The sequence below is a fragment of the Phaethon lepturus genome, unplaced genomic scaffold (genome assembly GCF_000687285.1).
Source record: "Phaethon lepturus isolate BGI_N335 unplaced genomic scaffold, ASM68728v1 scaffold8846, whole genome shotgun sequence".
NCBI classification, from domain to species: Eukaryota; Metazoa; Chordata; class Aves; order Phaethontiformes; family Phaethontidae; genus Phaethon; species Phaethon lepturus.
In genome coordinates this window covers 205,327-225,717 of record NW_010548315.1, presented here as the reverse complement: position 1 = coordinate 225,717, position 20,391 = coordinate 205,327, and the positions used below count along the sequence as shown (strand labels likewise).

Here is a 20,391-nt window from a genome sequence, read left to right as displayed (position 1 = left end):
ACCCTTACTAATACTTACTGTCATCAGATAGTTTGTCATATAAATCTGTTGAGTCACTCTTAGATAATTCCAGATGATCTTGTCTATCTCCAACTTCATTTATGGTAGTATTGCTATTCGTTCTGTTCTGTTCTATGTCTTACTAATTTATGTTGTTGTGGTTAGCTACTTGAAGCATGCCAGTTGTGGTTTCTTAGAACCATTTTTTCTGTTTATCTTACCTTTGCTTTCATTTTTTTACACCTTCTCTACTAATACATTTTTCTTAACTATCTAAAAATTGTTCAGCTGAATTCGCCATCACTTAAGGTAATGGAATTGTGAGCTAAGCAGAGACTGATTTAGTCCACTTTGCTAATCTGAGACATACTTAGGTGTACCTGTGGTGTCACCCAGTGATACCTGTTTCATTCATTCTTATGCACCAGTGATAGGAATGCCACAACTCCCTAACTAATCTACTCTAGAGCAGTATCCTATGTTTTGTATAAAATATATTCCACAATGATATGTTTGAATTCCTGATCAGTTTTTTAACTATAATCCCTAGGCCATTTACTTTAATTTAGGTATTTAGCCAATTGTTCTCTAATACTTGTCTTTGAACATTTTCTTCTTAAACAAAATACACTTCACTGAATTCCAACTAAATGATGTCAGCATTTTTTTCAGTTTATCAACATAATTTCAAATGTATTTCTGTCTTTAAAAGTTTTTTAGATGTTCGTATCACTGAATGTAAAAGCATACCCACTTTTTCAGCATAAGGGAAAATAATGATATCAGACTCAGACTTCATAATGATAATCTGAAAGATTCTAATTGATATTTCTTCTTGTTGTGGTAGCAAACTACTGACTCTTGTAGACCGATTTTTCAATGACTTGTGTACTCAGAGTGAATTAATTTAATAAAATCCATACTTTTTTTTATTAAAAGCTGTATGGCACAACTTGAAAATATTTACTGCAGTCAGGATATACTGAATCTGTTGTTTTTCTTCAGGCTAGGTTCCCTGTCAGAGAAGAAAGTTACATAGTTAGGAAATTAATTAATTTTGAAAACTTAAGTTGACTCTCAGTTATCTCATCAGCTAGTGGCTTAATGAAAATTTTCAGCATTTTTCTTGGACTAGTATTATTTCAAAATTATTTCTATTATTTTTAGATATGGAGAATTGATGGAACCATTGAGAGTCCACCTCGGTTAAAAGTTACTCACAAAACATTTGGCACACAGAACAGCAATTCAGACATGATATATTGTCGTTTGAGTATGCCAGTTGAGTTCCGCTCATCATTCAACTTCAGCATGGGTGTGGAAAATGCTTCATCTGATATTTTCCAAAAACGGTTAGGCTTGATTTTAGTTATCCTACTTCATGCTCTCACTGTAAATGTAGTATGTTCTATTATGCTTTGTTATTGTACACTCAAGAGTTCATACTTGGTTTTGCACTAAGCATACGCTAGCATAGGATACATGTTACTGAGAATTTTTTGTTCTTGATGATTTTTAATAAATTTATAACACAACTTTGCTGCAGAATGCTATATCCAGACAAGAGAGAACCGTTTCTGAAGAGGTGCATCACAACATTTATAGTCATTCATATCTGCCATCCTTTTAAAATCACTGGGATTTGCAACGCTCTTCAGCCAGGCTGGAGAACAAGCTTAGAGCCTGTTGCCCACTGGATTAATGCTCATCTAAATTATTGTTCAATAGCTCATTGTTGCTGGAAAAGCGACTAATCCATGCAAAGAAAAAAAGATTGTGGGGCAGATTTTTAAAGATACCAGGTACTACTGAGTTCAGCACCTTCCAGCATTGCCTTCATCTTTAGTTAATTGCTGTAAATCTGTCTCTTCCTCCCCTGTCTGCCTTAACTGCAATTGTTTTGGGTTTATATTTGTATCCTGCACAGTCTTTGCATACTTAATTTACTCATGCATACTCAGTACCCAGCAAACATGAGTTAGCTTGTAAGCACACTTAGTTTAATAATGAGTACTTTTTTTACTATAATTTTTTTTAAAACTAATTTACTGATGTTCCTTTATCTTTAGAAAGCACAGCCAAGAAATTGCTGCTCCTTCTACTACGGTAAGTATATATGTTGAGATGCTTAGTTCTTTTTGAAGTAGATTTAGTCAAGACAGCATGTTCATTAGAAATTGATCTGTTGAAAGAAGCCTTTTTAATCATTTGCTATGATATAACACTGTATAAATAATAATGCCCAGAGTTGTATGACTTGAGGCATAAACCTCACTATCTTAAACCACTAGTCTGTTTTTTTTTTTTAATTTATGAGCATTTTAAATGACTTATTAAGAGAATGTGAATTGCTATTATTAAAGTTTGATCTATAGGAGGTTTTTTAAATCATTATTTGAGCATTGCCTGATAAAATAATTTAGATTTCTATTACTAATATGTTCTTTTCCTCTTTCCAGTATTTTTATTCACTACGAATATTTGCTGGCCAAGACCCATCCTCTGTCTGGGTTGGCTGGGTAACACCAGACTATCATTTTTACAGTGAGAATTTTGACCTAAATAAAAATTGTACGGTGACGGTTACTTTAGGTGATGAGAGAGGCAGGGTTCATGAAAGGTACGGATTTATTTATCACTTATTAAAGATATATTTTAATACTGTTGCTCAAAAGTGAATTATTCACAAGCTTGATGATATTTTGAACGTTAATTTAAACTAATGAGAAAATTGATGATGGAGTAGGACTGTTCTGTGCTCATTTATATATGAATGTGTTTTACATAGACTTTTTAAAGTGACTATATTTATCATTAATGTTCTGCTTGAAAGAATGCTTTGTGATGCTTTTTTCTTTTGACATCCATATTTGGTCACTGTGGGTGAATCTGTTATTTGTTTTAATGTATCTTACATAAGCTCACAGAAGCATGTAAAATTGTTTCATAATTATAAAAAAAGGTGCACTTCGTCTGATCCCTTACCCACAATGCTTACATTATTAAAAAAAGGGATGGTTGTTAATGAGAAAACAAAACTAATAGCAGCACAGGCACCTTTGAGGATCTCTAATTCTTACTCCATTGAAAAGTACATCTTCACTGAATACTTAGTCAAGTTCAGTGTGACCTATGATTTGTTTTCTTTGTTCTTGCTGTTCTTTCAGTGTGAAGCGCAGCAATTGCTATATGGTTTGGGGAGGAGATGTAGTTGCTAATTCCCAGAGATCGGGTCGCAGTAATGTTGATTTAGAAATTGGATGCTTTGTTGACCTGGCTACTGGAATGTTGTCATTCACAGCCAATGGAAAAGAGCTTGGCACTTGTTATCAGGTATTATCATATTTTCAGGAAGCTATCTAGTAAATTGGTTTTTCTGATGCTGTTATAAAATTGTTTTTTCCTGTTCAGAAATCTAAGTGAACACTATTTGTGTGACAATAACATGTTTGCCTATAGTATTCTGGTTTATCCCTCTTTTTTTCTCTCTCTCTTCTGCAAGGCTACCTTTTTCCAACTTCTTACAGTAGTTTCAAATGTTGAGGAAGGACTACTGGTAGATAGTTCAGAAAAATATTTTTTTTACCTCTTAATTCTTGTGATTCAGAATCTTGATTTATAATGTTAATTATTCTTTAAAATATTTTTGTCAACTAAATCTGTTGGGTTATATAGGGATAGAGATATAGGGAAAATAATTATTTACATCAGCATATGGTCAAAATTAGACTTTAGATGTAGTAATTTTTGGTATGGATTGAAAAAATAAATTTAGTTTATTATTACCAGGGTTTGTGTCTTCTGCAGGTAGCTATGATTAGGAGATCTTGTGATTTGGTAAGTTTCAAACCCCAAAATTCAAATATGCATTAATGTGCAAAGCCAAAATAAATGGGGTGGGCCCTAAATGCTATTAATGTTCTCAAAATGTGGAGTTGGTATGTGAATGGATCAGTAGTTGACAGAAGTTTTCAGCACTGGATGAATGAGGTTTGCTCTTTTTAAGATCAGTTGTCCATAGTAGAGCATCCACTGTGGAAGAGATTATGCAGTTAGGAACAGTGCATCACTTTCTTCTATGTCAACAACTCCCCCCTCCCTCCCCCCCCGCCAAAATCTGTAATACAGGTAAAACTTAAACGTTATTCAACTAAATGTAATGGAACTTTATATACTGATGCCATTGAAAATGAATGGGGCAGGGTTGCACACAGGCTGTAAATGGGGGTGGGAGGCGATCTAGCAGCTGTGATTTTGGTATGTTTTGTAAGAATGGTCAGAGACTTCAGTGCCATGCTGGGAGGATATTAAATGTCAACATCCTGGGAAAAGAAAACAGGAGATGAAAGGGCTTAAGCCCCATGCTTTGCTGATTTTTTAGCTAGATACAAATCAATATGACAGCTTCTGAACAAAACCATAGAAGCATGGTGGGTGGTTTTTTCATGGAACAGCCTTTACCAGAGTGTTATGTCTGAGGGTGAAATATTGCTCAACTTTTGCATATTTCAAGTAATTTAAATCTTTTATCTATTTTTGAAAGTAGTGAAAATAGTCTTATCTAGTTTTCATTTTAACTTCTTGAGTATTTTTACCATAAAATAAAATCTTTAAAATACTTGAGTAAATCTAATCTCTTGCCCAAATTGCAGCAAATGACTGATATTTGTCTGGTCTAGAGGCAGCAGAAAACTTACTCTAACCATGTAACTGTTTGCACTTTTCAGTTTTCTTAACTGAAGTTGAGGGACAATATTTGTATGCTGTTTTCATTCTAAAAGGCCTACAGGTCATATAGGTCACATATTGAGGAGAAGAAATTAATTTTCCTGTAGTTCTTGATTTAACTATCGAATGCCACGGTGGTACTCAGAAAAAAAAATCCACAGTCTGTAACAGAAAAGTAAATGAAAGATAGTGTATACACATATATTTGAGATTTGTCATTAATTGTCAGACCAGTGTTAAGGTATTAATGGTAGAAAGGAGATTTTAAATGTTGGTTTACAAGGCATTTTATTTTGAGTTAGCAATGGTTTTCTGACCTTCAAACAAGATTAGAAATCAGAAATTCAATTATTGTTACTAGGAAATATCTATCTTTGGTCAGAGACTGAGAGTTATATTGTTTGAGTCAGTTACTTTCAGGCTTTAATGAAATAAAAGACATATTTTATTAGTAGTGCCTTCCATTCCAGGATACCTTTTGTTTCTGGATTTGAGGTTGTGGCGTTTTTTTCTTATCAAAAAGATTAGAATGTACATACCTGACCCTACATTATTTTGTCTATCCCAGTAGCCATAGTTCTGAAAAAACATTATTCTGCATACAGATTTTTCAGTATATAGTATTATTTTACATTTTGTTTAAGTTATATTGTGTTTTGGAGCTGTTCTCATCTAAAAGAATATGGATTTTTTTAATTTCTGTTGGTCTCAGTTTGTTGTTTTGCAATTTTTGATAGTTTGCAATCCTCAAAGATAGGAGTTGCACTAACATACACCTTCACAGCATGAGTATTGTAACTGTACTTAGTATGTGTAATACATATGCATAGTACACAAAATACACAATGATGTGATTATAATATTTAATTGAACTCCTGAAACTTTGCATTGGTTATATAGGGTGTACCTTTTTTCAGCCACCCTGGAGCACTGCAATCTTTTTCATAATACACTGTTCTATAAGTACCTCATAATTGGGGTTTTTTTCCCATGACAGTAAGGGTGGGTGATATTATAGAGATTCTTCAGAATAAACTGGTATTGCTACTCTGACATGTACTTCGAGTTCAGCTATAATGTTGAAATGAGGATAATGTAGCTGTCAAAAAAATCCCAAACCCAACCAGACATTTAAAAACTGCAGCACTGTGATTCACTGTGATTTTATAAGACTAGAGACAAATGCTAAGCCTGGGAAAAAGAGATGTTTGAGATACTTAAAAAAATTGCATTCTTCTACTTTTCGAGTATGGATCAGAAGTTCACTAATCTTAATAGGAAATAAATATTTGCGATATCCTGATCAAATGATGTGCTGTCACCCTCTTCTTATCCCTCTCTGGTTTCCTCTCTCTTAGAAATTTGTTTTTGAGCTTTTTTGGTAGTGAATTATTTTGTTCATTGTAAAATGTGAAAGAACTCTAAAAGATGCATGGTGGTCTCAAAAGCTGTATTCTACCCTCAGTCTGTGCTGGGGATGCTTTTCCTAGCGCATGAGCCAAAATACATAGCTGTAAAGTGGCTGGATTTTTAAGGAGCTGTTCTAGAATGAGGTGTTGGATTTGGATATGTTTGAGAAGAATCAACATGTAGTGTTGCCAAAGTTCTTGTTATTGGTGTTGAGAGCTCATAAGGCAGCAACACACCTGCCTGAAAGTTAGGTGGACCTACAAAGATAACTCAGCAAATGCTTTGCTATATTATAGGTGAACGACAGGTAACACTGATCGACAATTTAATACAGTGTCTGCAGTTATTTGATAATGAACTATAAGCTATATAGTATTTATTTTATATCATATCATATTTGGGAGGAGATTCTTGCTGCTTTTTTAGTTTTTTACATTTTTTAATCTCATTTCTCTTCTAGGTTGAACCAAACACAAAACTTTTTCCAGCAACTTTTGTACAGCCTACGAGCACTAACTTGGTTCAGTTTGAACTTGGCAAATTAAAGGTACAAATTATTTTCCTTAAAGGTGCTCTTTTAAATCTATCAATTTCCAAAGAAATTCCTGCTTTGTTGAATTTGTTTAGGAAGATTGAATCCATGGTGTGATGTTTTATTGATGATAAATGACTCCATTTACTTCTGTAGATGTTATTATTGTATGAAGTTAATAGTTCAACAAACCTAACCTGCATTTGTCAAAATAAACTAAAGTTATTTGGGGAGAACACCCTTAATGTTGCGGTTTTTTAAATTGATTTTGTTTATTGCAATAATCTATATATTTCTGTGAGTCCTTTGCTATCAATAAATCATAATTCCTTTTGGTATTATAGGTTTATTCATAATTACATGTTACAGAAATAATTTTAATACACCTATTTGTTTCAGAATACCATGCCTTTATCAGCAGCAATTTTTAAAAGTGAAGAAAGAAATCCTGTTCCTCAGTGTCCCCCTCGCCTTGATGTGCAAACAATTACACCTGTTTTATGGAGCAGGATGCCAAACAGCTTTCTAAAAGTAGAAACTGAGCGTGTCAGTGAACGTCATGGCTGGGTTGTGCAGTGTTTGGAACCTCTGCAGATGATGGCACTTCATATCCCAGAAGAAAACAGGTACATTTGGAAGGAACTACAGTGACTTGATATGGACAAAATGTGTTGAAAGGTGGTATCTTGGTATTGGTTAAACCTGCCTTGGGGAATATTTACAATGGAGTTTTTTAGAATTTCTGATCTTATCTGCTATAATATCATATTAGTGAAATTTAGGTAGATACAAGAGGCTGAATAATTTTAATGGCATGTGATGACATTTGCATACCTAGGAGAGAACATGAGTATTTGATTTTATTTAAATTATAAAATAATACCTGAGAAATATCTAGGTCTTCTAAACAGACTTTCTCAGCTTGAAAAAAAACGAATATAATGAATATGCGAGTACTATTTTCTTGATTTTTTTTTTTCTGTAATAAAATCGTGTAATTTGTTCCTGTTTCATTGGTTCTGAATTTACATTAATTAATATTTTTTTTGTTCTTATTGACAAAATCATGACTTTCTTGGATTTCCCTTAAATTTTATCTTCAGAGTGAGGATCATAAAGATGTATCCAGATAGCAAATATTATAACCAGTGACAAATCAAACTATAAGCAAAAGCACAGCAGAAAGATAATTTAACTGCTGTACTTCTATCAGTTACTTTGCAGCTTCTTTTAATAGTTCAAGAACCTATTTTATTTATTGTTAATACAACTGAATTCAAGAAAAGAGTAAAAAAATACTGAGTTTTGTGGAAAAAGTGAAACAGTGGTCCTCAATAACCTATAAAGGCACTGTTTAGTGACAGTATTACCACAGAATTTCAGCATTCCAAATACATTCCTTTTAAAAACAAATCTCTAATTTACCATGCTTCCAAAGAAGCTTCTCTATCTTACATTTTTCTTTTTTTTTTTTACTATGTTGTACTAACTCTAAGTAACCTCATCAAATTATTACCACCATTTACTGTGGTTTAATGATGTTAAGATTAGTCAGTATCAACCTTAATATTTATTATTTAAAGTGGAACTGACCAAAATGTGCAGAGATTATAAAACTTTTCTTTTACAAAATTATTATTAATGAAATTGACTGGTGTTCTGTTTTCTTATTTCGTACCAGATGTGTTGACATTTTGGAACTATGTGAACAAGAAGATTTGATGAAGTTTCACTACCACACTTTAAAACTCTATAGCTCAGTTAGTGCTCTAGGTAACACTAGAGTTGCTTATGCACTTTGTAGCCATGTGGACATATCTCAGCTATTTTATACAATAGATAATCAATACTTACCTGGACTTCTACGTTCTGGATTCTACGACTTGCTCATCAGTATTCATTTAGAGCACGCCAAGCAAGCCAAGCTCATGATGAACAACGAATTTATCATTCCAGTTACAGATGAAACTCGAACTATTAAATTATATCCTGATGAAACAAAGAAGCATGGTTTACCTGGAGTAGGGCTTAGCACTTGTCTGAAACCAGGCTTTAATTTTTCTACTCCATGCTTTATTGCGACCAGTGAAGAACATCAGACATCAAGCCCAGAGATACCCCTTGATACACTTAAATCCAAGGCCATAAGTATGCTAACAGAGGCGGTACAGTGTAGTGGTACTCATATACGAGACCCTGTTGGAGGACAGGTTGCATTCCAGTTCGTTCCTGTTCTTAAACTGATAGCAACTTTGCTCATAATGGGTGTTTTTGATGATGATGATGTGAAGCAGGTGTTACTCCTCATTGATCCCAGTGTGTTCGGAGATCACAAGGAAGAAACAGAAGAGAGGACAGAGAAGGAAGAAGTTACACAAGTTGAAGAAAAAGCTGTAGAAGCTGGGGAGAAAGCAATGAAAGAAACAAAAGCTCCTGCAAAAGGCTTATTGCAGACAAGATTACCAGAATCTGTTAAGCTTCAGGTGACCATTTAATAGCTATGTATTACATATGTTCTAATATTGATGAAAGAAAGGTAGTGCCGTTCTCTAGTTTGTAAGATTTGAAAACTTGAAGATCTTTATTCCTTGTAACATTTGCCTTATAACCTCACGTTAATAACCAAATTTGATGATGATGCAATTCTTTCTAAATGTATCTACACTCAAAACAGATATGCAAATACTTACTTATTGCATAGGTGTATTTTAAAAGAGGGAGAGTTGGATCAGGTGATCTTTGAAGGACCCTTCCAACCCAAACTATTATATGATTCAATGATTTCTACATTTTTTGAGTGCATGGAGTGAAAGACTGTGAATGCAATACAGTCCTATCAATCAGAAAATAAAACTGTAAATAAATTTGACACCTTCACAGTGTTAAAAGAAAAATATGGGAAAAAAGTCTTTCATTTTTAGAGTCTGTTGCAGTGCATAATATCCACTGCAGTTCTTCCGCAATTAGAGTTTGTTAAACTGTTGAACTTAAGTCTGTTTTTTCTATCCTAGATGTGTCATTTACTCAATTATTTCTGTGACTGTGAGCTACAACATAGAGTGGAAGCAATTGTATCATTTGCAGACCGTTATGTATCAAAATTGCAATATAATCAGAAATACAGATACAATGAACTCATGCAAGCCTTGAACATGTCTGCTGCTTTGACTGCCAAGAAGACTAAAGAATTTCGGTCTCCTCCTCAGGAACAGGTAATATTAATGAAACGGTTGAATCCAAACATGAAAAAAATTCTTTGTGATGATAAAATAGAGTTCTGACTTCTAAACTACCACTGGAGCCGCTAGAGAACAAAATTGAATTAGAAATAAAATTTATTAAGATGCCACAGAATACTGAATGTCAGACTTCTTACACCAGTACTCCGAAATTCAGGCTCTAAACCAAAGTTGACTTAGGATTTCTCAACAGTATAGAAAAATTAAACATTACTGTTCAGTGCTGAGGAGCTGATAAAATTTGATAATTTTAGTTGCTAAAAGCATGAAGTTAGTGTTGTGCTGGCATTGGTATGTTGGAAATAGTCTTTTCTACCCCCAGGAAATAGCTTTATTATTAAGTGTAACTGTATTTTTATGTTAATCGTAATGAAATCTTACAAAGTACCATCGCTTTAGTATTTCCTTCCAGCTGCTTTAGAAATCTATGTTTTATGTTAATTTGATTATAGATAGACTATGGACATGTATTAGAATATGTCTTAGGCTATCTCGATGTTTTAACTATGTTTTAATTCCCTTAAAGATTAATATGTTGCTGAATTTTCAACTGGGAGAGGATTGTCCCTGTCCAGAGGAGATTCGGGATGAGTTATATGAATTTCATGATGATCTTTTAATTCACTGTGGTGAGTGGAAAGGTTTTGTTACATTTTTTGTTTGTCTTTTTGACATTTTACATGAAAAAAGAACAGATTAGTTAAAAAAAAGTAGTATGAGGTTTTTTTGTTAGGTGTATTGCTGTCTACATGTTACTTTCCTGACAGACCTTGGTGCATATTACAAAAATACAGGAAACCTGTGCATGGTTTTAAGTTTCATTGTCATATATCTATTAATTAACTGTTTTTATATATATCAATTTTAGACTTAATGAGAAAAAATACAAATGATCCAAACAAGATCCAACCGATTACCTTAAAAGATTTATATAGGCATGTGTATGTGTACAAGCAGATAAAAGGTATTGAGAAACATTATTGCTGTGAAGTTGAGCGGTAGAAAATTCAATAAAAAACACTAGATGAGGGGTACTGCTGCTGTTTATCTTAGTTTCCTTGTGTATACATAACTGTGATGGTCAATCATTGTAAAACACTATTGCACTGCAGATTGCAGTTTGAGTTGCCCCAGTCATTGAATTTGAATTTCTTTAGGGTATCCTCAAGGGTGAGCTATATCCGATACCCTGTGCAATTTATGTGGGTTAAGGAATCACATTTTATATGAGATGCCAAAAGATTTTTGTCAGTCTATTGAGATCTTAGTCTCATCAAGACAATTGTGGAATTACTAGTCCATTTACAATGATACTAACATTTATAGTCTGAGTCATCCTGTTATTACTGCTCATTCCCAATAATTCTGCGGTTAAAACTGATATACGCAAGCTTTTTCGTATCTCCCTACTTGGTAGATATATTAGTAGTCACTCTTCCAGAGCATTTATTGGTCCTATGGTTGATGGCACCCATCTTCTTCAAGAAGAAGGGGACAGGGTCATTAGAGTGAATTGACAGCATCTCAGGCTCTTCCCCAGGAAGCACACAGTAATCTTCGTAGTTTCTTCCTCCTCCTTCTGTTTGCTTGGGGTCATTTTTTTTTTTGTTTACTAATGCCATCTGCTAGTTCTTTCTTCATCAGTTATCCCTAAAACCAGTTTTACCCAGTTCATGGTATTGCATTCTTTTAGTGACCTGTAATTAAGAGTTTGTGATTTCTGTTTGCAGCCATGGTGCCTCCCATACCATTCTGTGCTTATAGTTTTAAGGCTTCTGCTATCATCTTGTGCTGCTATTTCTGAGTACCCTATTAGAATCTCCAGAAACCATCAAGCTGTGATTTTGTGATAAGCCAATTACCATTTTTCAACAACCTCAGCCGTAGCCTAAGGCAAAGATGAGTAGGTCAGTGTGTATCTAGGTTGTCTTCTCATCAACTTATTTCTGAGGATATTGTATAAAACAATCTTAGAAGTCCTTAACATCAAGACTTGTATCTGTAAGGTTAGCTACATTATAGGTGGAAATTTAGTTGGTTTAACATCATTTGGTTTTGACAATCCTGTGTTAATTGTTATTCATCCTTGCTTCTAAGTGCTTACCAAAAACTATTCCTTCATTCCAGCATTTTTCTTCCAAGCATTAAAGTGAATAGTTTATATCCTCTTTTTCCCCATTTTTATAAATATATATATACTGTCATCTCCATTGTTCAGTCACTTAGCACTTGTTCTGACCTCTGGTTTTCAAAGATAATGTCTATTTGGCATCAGAGAGTTCTCTGAGATTCCAGGATGAAGATTATGGAAGACCCCCAATTTACCTGTATATGTCGTAACTCTGCAATATATTTATTTTACCTTGAAATAGCTTAGCTCATGATAACTCTTCATCTTTTCATGAGGTGAAACCCTACTGATAGTGGGGTTTTTTTGCATTTTAGGGGTGTACTTTTATTATTGTTTGCTACATTATAAATGTGTATGTCGAATGACAGAATTGAAGATAGAGAAAGCAAAGTCACATGATTAAAACAGTTGAATGACCTTTTGGGTTGTAAACGAAACCATACTCATTACTTGTACAAATTTATCATAGGTGGTTGCTGTGGATAAATGTTCCTCTTTATCTGTGTCCTGGCTTAGTCCTGAAAATCAGTACTAAGCAATCACAGCTGCAGATAAAATGATACAAGTTGTGCTCAGAATATTTGATCAGCTTTTTAATACTAAGTCTACTTTGTGGTCTAAGTGGAAAAAATATGTATGCAGACAAGTAGTTAAAGGCTGCTTCATAATGAATATACGTAAATAGTCTGAATTAAAGTTACTCTGGCATTCTTCTAGCATGTCCTAACTGTGAGTGGTTAATTTTGCCAGCGAAATAATAGTCCTCTGTCATAATTTTTGTGTGTAATTTCTTCATTATAAAGAAAATAGATTTACAACAGATTTTATTGCATAATATCAAATTGACACTTCATCTGGGTTGGAACCATCTGTTCCAGTGCACAGACCCGTGACACTTGAATTAAGTGATTAGCCAGTAGCAACATGGGAGGGTCAGCTTCTGAATGGATTGCAACTCAAAGAGGATGCAGAACAAATAATGAATGATATGGAGCAGTGAATGAGACCCCCTCTGGAGCAGTCACACGCCCCCTCTCCAGCACTGTCTTAACTCATCATCCCAGTGCATTTCTTGTCTGTCCATTTCAGCTTGTCAAGGGTTCTCGTCTTTCTTTTGCTTCCAGGGCCTAGCTTTTCTTTTAAATGCCAGATAGTTTCTTGCTTTCTTTGACATCACACAGAATCACAGAATCACTAAGGTTGGAAAGGACCTTAAGATCATCAAGTCCAACCATTAACCCAACGCCACTATGTCCCCTAAACCATGTCCTGAAGTGCCACATCCACACGTTTTTTGAACACTTCCAGAGATGGTGACCTCAATACCTTCCTGGGCAGCCTGTTCCAATGCTTGCCGACCCTCTCGGTGAAGAAATTTTTCCTAATATCCAATCTAAACCTCTGCTGGTGCAACTTGAGGCCATTTCCTCTCATCCTATCACTAGTTAGTTGGGAGAAGAGACCAACACCCACATCGCCACAATCCCCTTTCAGGTAGTTGTAGAGCGTGATAAGGTCTCCTCTCAGCCTCCTCTTCTCCAGACTGAACAACCGCAGTTCCCTCAGCCGCTCCTCATAAGACTTGTGCTCCAGCCCCCTCACCAGCTTCGTTGCCCTTCTCTGGACACGCTCCAGCATCTCAGCATCCTTCTTGTAGTGAGGGGCCCAAAACTGAACACAGGATTCAAGGTGTGGCCTCACCAGCTTTTTGCGGCCTCACCAGACATCCTTGTCTGCTTTCTCTTTCCTAGCCTTATTGGCTATACTTCCTGTCCTTACTTTTTCCAGACTCCAACTGTAGCCTTTGTCACTGATAGCTTCTTTTTGCCCAGCCAGTCTCACTTTTCCCATTCCTAAAATTCCGTATATAGTCTCCAATTTCAATTTCTAGTTCTACCATTCTCTCCCATTGCCTCTGAATTTTTTTCTTCCTTGTCACTTAGTCACCCCTAGTTACAACTTTAACTCCTTACCCTTGGTAGCTGCCAGCACCAATGTTTCTTCTACCTGATACCACATTTCAGTTAGTTTTTACTTTCTTAGTTTCTCTGTTTAATGCCAGTTTTAGTCTCTGCAGTTTATTCTTTTCCCTCTGCTCCATAGCATCATAGAATAGTTTGGGTTGGAAGGGACCTTTTAAAGGTTACCTAGTCCAACCCCCCTGCAATGAGCAAGGACATCTTTTAAGTAGACCAGATTGCTCAGAGCCCCATCCAACATGACCTTGAATGTTTCCAGCTTGTATCTCTTTAGTATTCTGTCTAGAAATCTTTTGCTTTTCTCAATTTCACTTGGACCAGCAGCCGAACAGCAAAAGCTTGCATTTCAGCTCCGCACAACTAGCTCTGGTCTGAAGGGAATCTGCTTAGATGTTCTGTGCCTCTCCACATAGCACATGTGGTATCTGATCATCACTAAGAGGTGTGAAAGATTTGAAAATGCTTTGAATGGTCGTGAAGCAATGTAGTGAACTGAACTGTATTAAACTACCTTGTAAAATGACATCCGATCTCACAGTATATATTTTCATGTATATACATGAATATATATTTGTATAATATCTGAACATCTGCCTTCTTACAGTAAATACGTTTGTTTATGACTGCTAAATATCTTGACTGAGAAATTGTACTATATGGTGAGATACAGCCACACCTTTCTTTAGCTTACATTCTGCAATGTGAAACAAAGGATCACATATTTAATCAAGTACGACTCTGAGTCAAAATTAATTGCTATAGTAGAATCTTCAAAAAATACCACTTCTTTGGTCATAATACTGAAAAAATAATACTATAAATCTGGACATAAGAAGTATGTGTACTGAAATAAACATAATTTGAGGGGTACTACTGTAGCTACCGTGTTAAAGCTGGTCTTATTACATTTTTTTCCTGTATGAAATACTCTGGTTAAAACAAATTCCTGTACATAATTTGACAATTAACTCCTTCAATATTTAAAGTTTTGTTTCTAACCAGTTTTATTATCTGCTAAGGTATTCCACTAGAAGAAGAAGAGGAGGAAGAGGAAGATTCCTCCCTGACTGGCAAACTCCGTTCATTGATGTACAAAATCAAAGGTCCACCAAAAGCAGAAAAAGTAGAACCTAGGGAGGAAGAAGAGAAATCTCCTAGTAAGTTTTCTTTCCATATAAATACTTCTGTGATGCAAGTGTTAAAGGTATACACAGTCAACAAGAGCATATTTTCTAATAAAACTTTATAGTGGACTGAAGAAGGAGACTACCTGTTTATGTTCCTTCTGCCTCTTAGAACAATTATCCTACATACTGAAGATCTCAGACACATTGTTAAACAAGAAGTTAAAATGGGTGGAAGATTTTGGAACCAGTTCATTAATTCTGGGGTTGGAAATTTGCATATTCTTTAACAAAGGAATGTAAAAAGTTAATTATGGCACAATAATCTAGATGCAAGCATTCCAAACTTGAGAAGATTCCATTTATATGGTTTGCTTTTTTAAAACACAAAAACTTTCTTCTTTACAGCTTAACTCCATTCTATTTTTCTTTGCTGCCTGAGAAGCTGTATGCATCTCAATACCAAGATATATGTGACAAAATGGTTTTACAGATTTTGTGTTTTTGAATAAAAAGGGATGGCTTTCATGTATTTCACTTGATAATGGTAAATATATACATTCATTAAAAACTAATAACTTGTTCTGATTTATCTCAAGCATCACATACATGCACATATATTTCCATACCATATCCTTTCTGAATTTAAAGAAATACTCAATCTGTTTTGACTAATTAAACACAGTGAACATCTTTATTTTAACAAGTCCAAATTCTGTATTCATAAATGCTTAACACAATTTTTCAGAATGAAGTATTGCTCCTCTTTATTCTGCTTTTTGCTTCTATAGATCTTTAACATGTGTCTGTAAAATCAGAGAGAAAAATACTGTCTAGATAACATCAGTTTTCCTGAAAACTTTTCTCTATAGTTTATAAATCTCATTGCTCTTTACAGTGAGCGTTCATGTTCCTTCAATAAACATGAGAAGAACACATACCATTTAGCAGAAATTTTTTTGTTAATTTCTGCAGCACAGTATTACAGAGGAGGAGGGCTGGGATATCCCTGTGTGTTTGCTGAGTAATATTAATCTGTTTCCTAAAAATAGAAATATTTAACTTAAACCACTTGAAAAGTCTGTGTATATGTTTTGAAACTAATGAGATAAGAGACAATTTAATCCACAGACCTAGGAACAATATATATGGGAGAATGTATATTTCATCACTGAAAACAGTCCTTCCACCTACCATAGCTGAATAAGCACAACAAAGAACTGAGAGTAACTGTTGAAACAATACCATAATTAAATTAGTTTAATGGCATTTAAGAGTAAGCCAATAGATATTTTTTATTCCTCTGTGTTCGGATCTGTAATGTCCTGTGGCAGCGATTCATAGAATCACAGAATAGCTGAGGTTGGAAGGGAACTCTGGAGATCATCTTGTCCAAGCCCCCTGCACAGGCAGGGCTGTCTAGAACAGGTTGCCTAGGACCATGTCCAGACGGCTGTTGAATATCTCCAAGGACAGAGACTCCGCGAACTCTCTGGGCAACCTGTGTCAGTGCTCAGGCACCCTCACAGTGAAAAAGTCGTTGCTGATGTTCAGGAGGAACCTCCTGTGTTTCAGTATATGCCCATTGCTTTTTGTTCTGTCACTGGGCTCTAAAAAGAGTGGACCTGCCTCTGTTTTCTTTACACCCTCCCCTCAGGTATTTGTATAGATTTATGAGAGTATCCCTGAGCCTTCTCTTCTCGAGGCCAAACAGTCCAAGCTCTCTCCTGGTTGATGCTGAGCAGATAGATTCATGAGCTTTCTTCTTAACAAGGCCTGATACTACATGTTGCAAGGCACTGTGGAGGTTGGTTGGACTTGATTCATATGATGTGTGTGTCAGCTGATAACATATATATCCATTTTGTATATCGTATAAGAAGAAAGCTGTGCAAAGCTTGACAGATGTTAATCAGTGAAAGTTTTTACTCTTGAATAAAAGTTAGTTCTTGTAAAAAACAAATGTAGTTGAATCAAGGTTATTCTGCACACAGGAATGATGGGTATTTGTTGTTATTTATACACAAATGCCATACGCTTGCCATATTTCATATCTGTCTTCTTATTACCTTACCATGCCTAATGGCATAAAACAAGCAGAAAAAGAGACTAAGAATTTGTTTCAGCAAGTTTATCCTGGCCTGAAGGCACGCTTAGGTCTGTTAAGCTTGATACTAGGTTGTAAATACATAAAATGTGATAACAATCTCATGTGCTGCATGAAAAAGGGTTTTATTGTCCAGTGACTCATCTGTTAGCATGTCCTTTCTCTTTAATGGTAGTAGGACTACTCAGTATCTGGGAAGTATCATTTCTTCTTCAGGCTTCATGCAGATTCACTTGTCATTGAATCAGGAAGCATTCAGTCCTAAAACCTCAGGGCACATGGTGTTTAGTCCTCAGAACAGAGCAGTTTATGTATTTCACATACTGGAGCTTTGGATCACAAGAAATGCAGGTTGGACAAATGATTCTACAGTGTCTATTTTTCTAGAAATTTCAGATAATCTCTTCAGGCTTGGGCTTCTCCTTGGAGTGATGCATAGTACAAATAGGCATATGGATGAGGACAATGAAGAATTATATATAGTAATTATATTCTATTATATTATATGGTATATTTGACTGTAGCTGGAGACTGTGAGATATGTAGTCGATGTGTGTACTTCCCCTTTACCTTCCAGGAAATTTGGAATTCAGAGAGTGAAAGGAAATGAGTGTGTGAGGTACCCTAGTCCTCTTATATGCATGAAGAGGGGTGGTGATGTGCATGGTGTGTACCTATTGCCAAGGCTAAAAGTCTGTGTCCTGGAGCATCTGGTCATACATACTCAGGGTGTGAATATTCATGGGAAGGAATTATTTTCTACAAAGAAATCTTCCTTTTCTCTAAGCATGCATTCATATCTACTCACAAATGGACTTTTATCTTAGGAGAGGAATGCCAGCAATTTAAACTAGTGTTAATGATGAATTAGTAAAATTTGTTTTTAAAAAAAAACAGTTTGAGGCAATAAATTAGTGTTAATTATGATGATATGACTTTTGTAACTGCCAAGTGATAATTTAGATAAGGCCTATATATGGGGGACTCATCACACAGCCTTGAAAGATGTTAAGGCACTGCAATTTCTTGTTAAAACTTAAAAATTGGAAAAACATTAGCAACTATTTTAGCTGGTTATTGATGTCACCATGCCCGGTATTCAGACTGCTCCCAGCTTCTGTTACAGTTTAATCTGCTGGCCTGCTCCTCACCTTCTTCCCCAAGCCAGAGGCTTGTGGTATGATAAAAGGGATAGTACTCCTTACACACAGGAAATGGCAAAGAAAGACTTTTTATTTGAGATTGTGAGTGATATGTCTGCTCGTTAGTTTTTCTGTAGGTAGAAGTTAAAGGAGATCAGCGATCTTGTTCATGCATTTTGGGAATAGAAGCTAAGGCTGTCAGGCTTACTTAACTATGGCTCTTCAGGTGCCTCTAACTTAGGAAGGGTATCTGCTACTATAATATGAACCTTTCATGTAGGTCCGTATGTTCTGAAGGTATACACTTAATAACTGGTCCTAGAAGAGAAGTCAGGAAATAGAATTTACTGGCTTGAGCAAATGCCCTAATTCAGTTCACGCATTAAAATGGTGAACCATGGATCTTTCAAAGTGCTTTTAGTGTGGATATATGAGAACGTTTGTGTGAAAAGGTTAAGTCTCTGTTGAATAATATCCACTCCATGTTCAAGAAAAAAAAAGATGCAATTGTAAAATTAAGTTGAAGAATCATAGACTGTGTCGTTTGAAGCATTGTTCCTTAGCGTGCAATTTACACTGAAACCACAGAATGCTAACTTCTTAGTTGTTACTTACAGTAGGCTTCCCACTGGCTGTTAGCTCCAGTTTTTTGTTGCTTGTCTTTTAAATTTTGGTTACAGAACGTTTGGTTGCAGTATGGTACATTTGTGATTTATTAGCAGTCAAAAAGAATACCAGACTATTGCTGACTTACTGAGATCATGCTGGAGTCATCAAGTTTAATTGTTTCTCATCTATTCTCATCTTTTGGCTGAGTTGCAAGGAGATCTTCTTCAAGTGCAACAAACACAGCAGCTTCTCTGTTTCAGTATACGGTAGAAAGTATATGGTAGAAAGGGCTAGAGGTGAGGAAACAACATATCACTGTCACAATACATTGGATCAGAAAAAGAAGCTCTAAGCAGACTCTGCTAAACCTAAACTAAGATGCACAGAAGGCATAAGAGTAACCTAGAAAGAACTATATTCTTATTTCCTGAGGTTTTGAACTCTAATGTCTCTTAAAGGTCTATTAATAAAGTGTTTGTCAAATTTTGCAAGTGTTTCTGGCTTTCCTCTTTGCAGGAGTTCCCCTAGAAGTCCTGAGAGTGTACAGCTGTGCTTACATTTGGGCGAGTATATATAAGTGGCTGGGAGCAGCAGCTTGAGAAGTCTCTAGTTTTAGGCAATAGAAACTGGACTGCAAAGTTCTGTATTTTTAATAAATATTCAGATAAGAAATTAATCCTGGGAATGAGCCTTATACACTTGGAGCTAGAAGCAGTAAGCAGACTCTACAGTTTTGGAATAATGTGATGGGCAAGACAGGCTGTAATGATTCAGATCCATCCAACCCAATATGTTGTTTCAAACAGTGACCACAAATGGTTATCTAGGTACAAGTAAGAATAAAACAATCAGATATGATACTTACAACTTTAACGCTGTCCCAGTCTCCAGTTATCTTCAGTTCAGGAGATTTCCTGAGTCTAAAGAGGTTTATATTTTCATATCGCAATTCTATCTTTCTGACAGGTATTTGTGTAGTCTCCACTTGAGCAAATATGAACTTTTATCATCTGCCACATTTTTGGCAGGGAATTTCTGGGTTCTGTCATCCATTATGTGAAGAAACACCTTTCTTTTTGGCTTAGCTCCTGCCTTGTGGATGGGCTTCATTTGAGGGCCTCTTCTTGTGTTGGATGAAAAGGTGCGACTGAACTATAGATTAACATAATGGCATTAATGTACTCTGTTTTAACCGTTCCTTTCTTAATAAATCCTGGCTTCTGATTTGATCTTTTTGACTGCTAATGAATTTGAGTTGATACTGATAATTGAGCTGATATTTTTAGAAGTTAATCAGGGAGATTTCTCTCTCAGAGATACTTAAAAACCATCTAGACACAGTCCTGGACAACTGGCGGTAAGGTGGCCCTGCATGAGCGTGGGGATTAGA

The 20,391-nt window shown here is 35.4% G+C and overlaps 1 protein-coding gene across 1 annotated transcript in view; it reads left to right on the top strand.

The window, feature by feature from the left end:
- Window positions 1-20,391, top strand: part of RYR3 (ryanodine receptor 3) — a gene marked incomplete at its 5' end in the record, with an annotated part of 148,768 nt that overhangs the window by 23,027 nt on the left and 105,350 nt on the right. Inside the window, 10 exon segments of the mRNA XM_010289925.1 lie at window positions 1,168-1,352; window positions 2,070-2,106; window positions 2,460-2,620; window positions 3,168-3,333; window positions 6,599-6,685; window positions 7,070-7,296; window positions 8,352-9,153; window positions 9,682-9,882; window positions 10,436-10,538; window positions 15,039-15,176. Coding sequence (XP_010288227.1) covers window positions 1,168-1,352; window positions 2,070-2,106; window positions 2,460-2,620; window positions 3,168-3,333; window positions 6,599-6,685; window positions 7,070-7,296; window positions 8,352-9,153; window positions 9,682-9,882; window positions 10,436-10,538; window positions 15,039-15,176 — 2,107 coding nt within the window.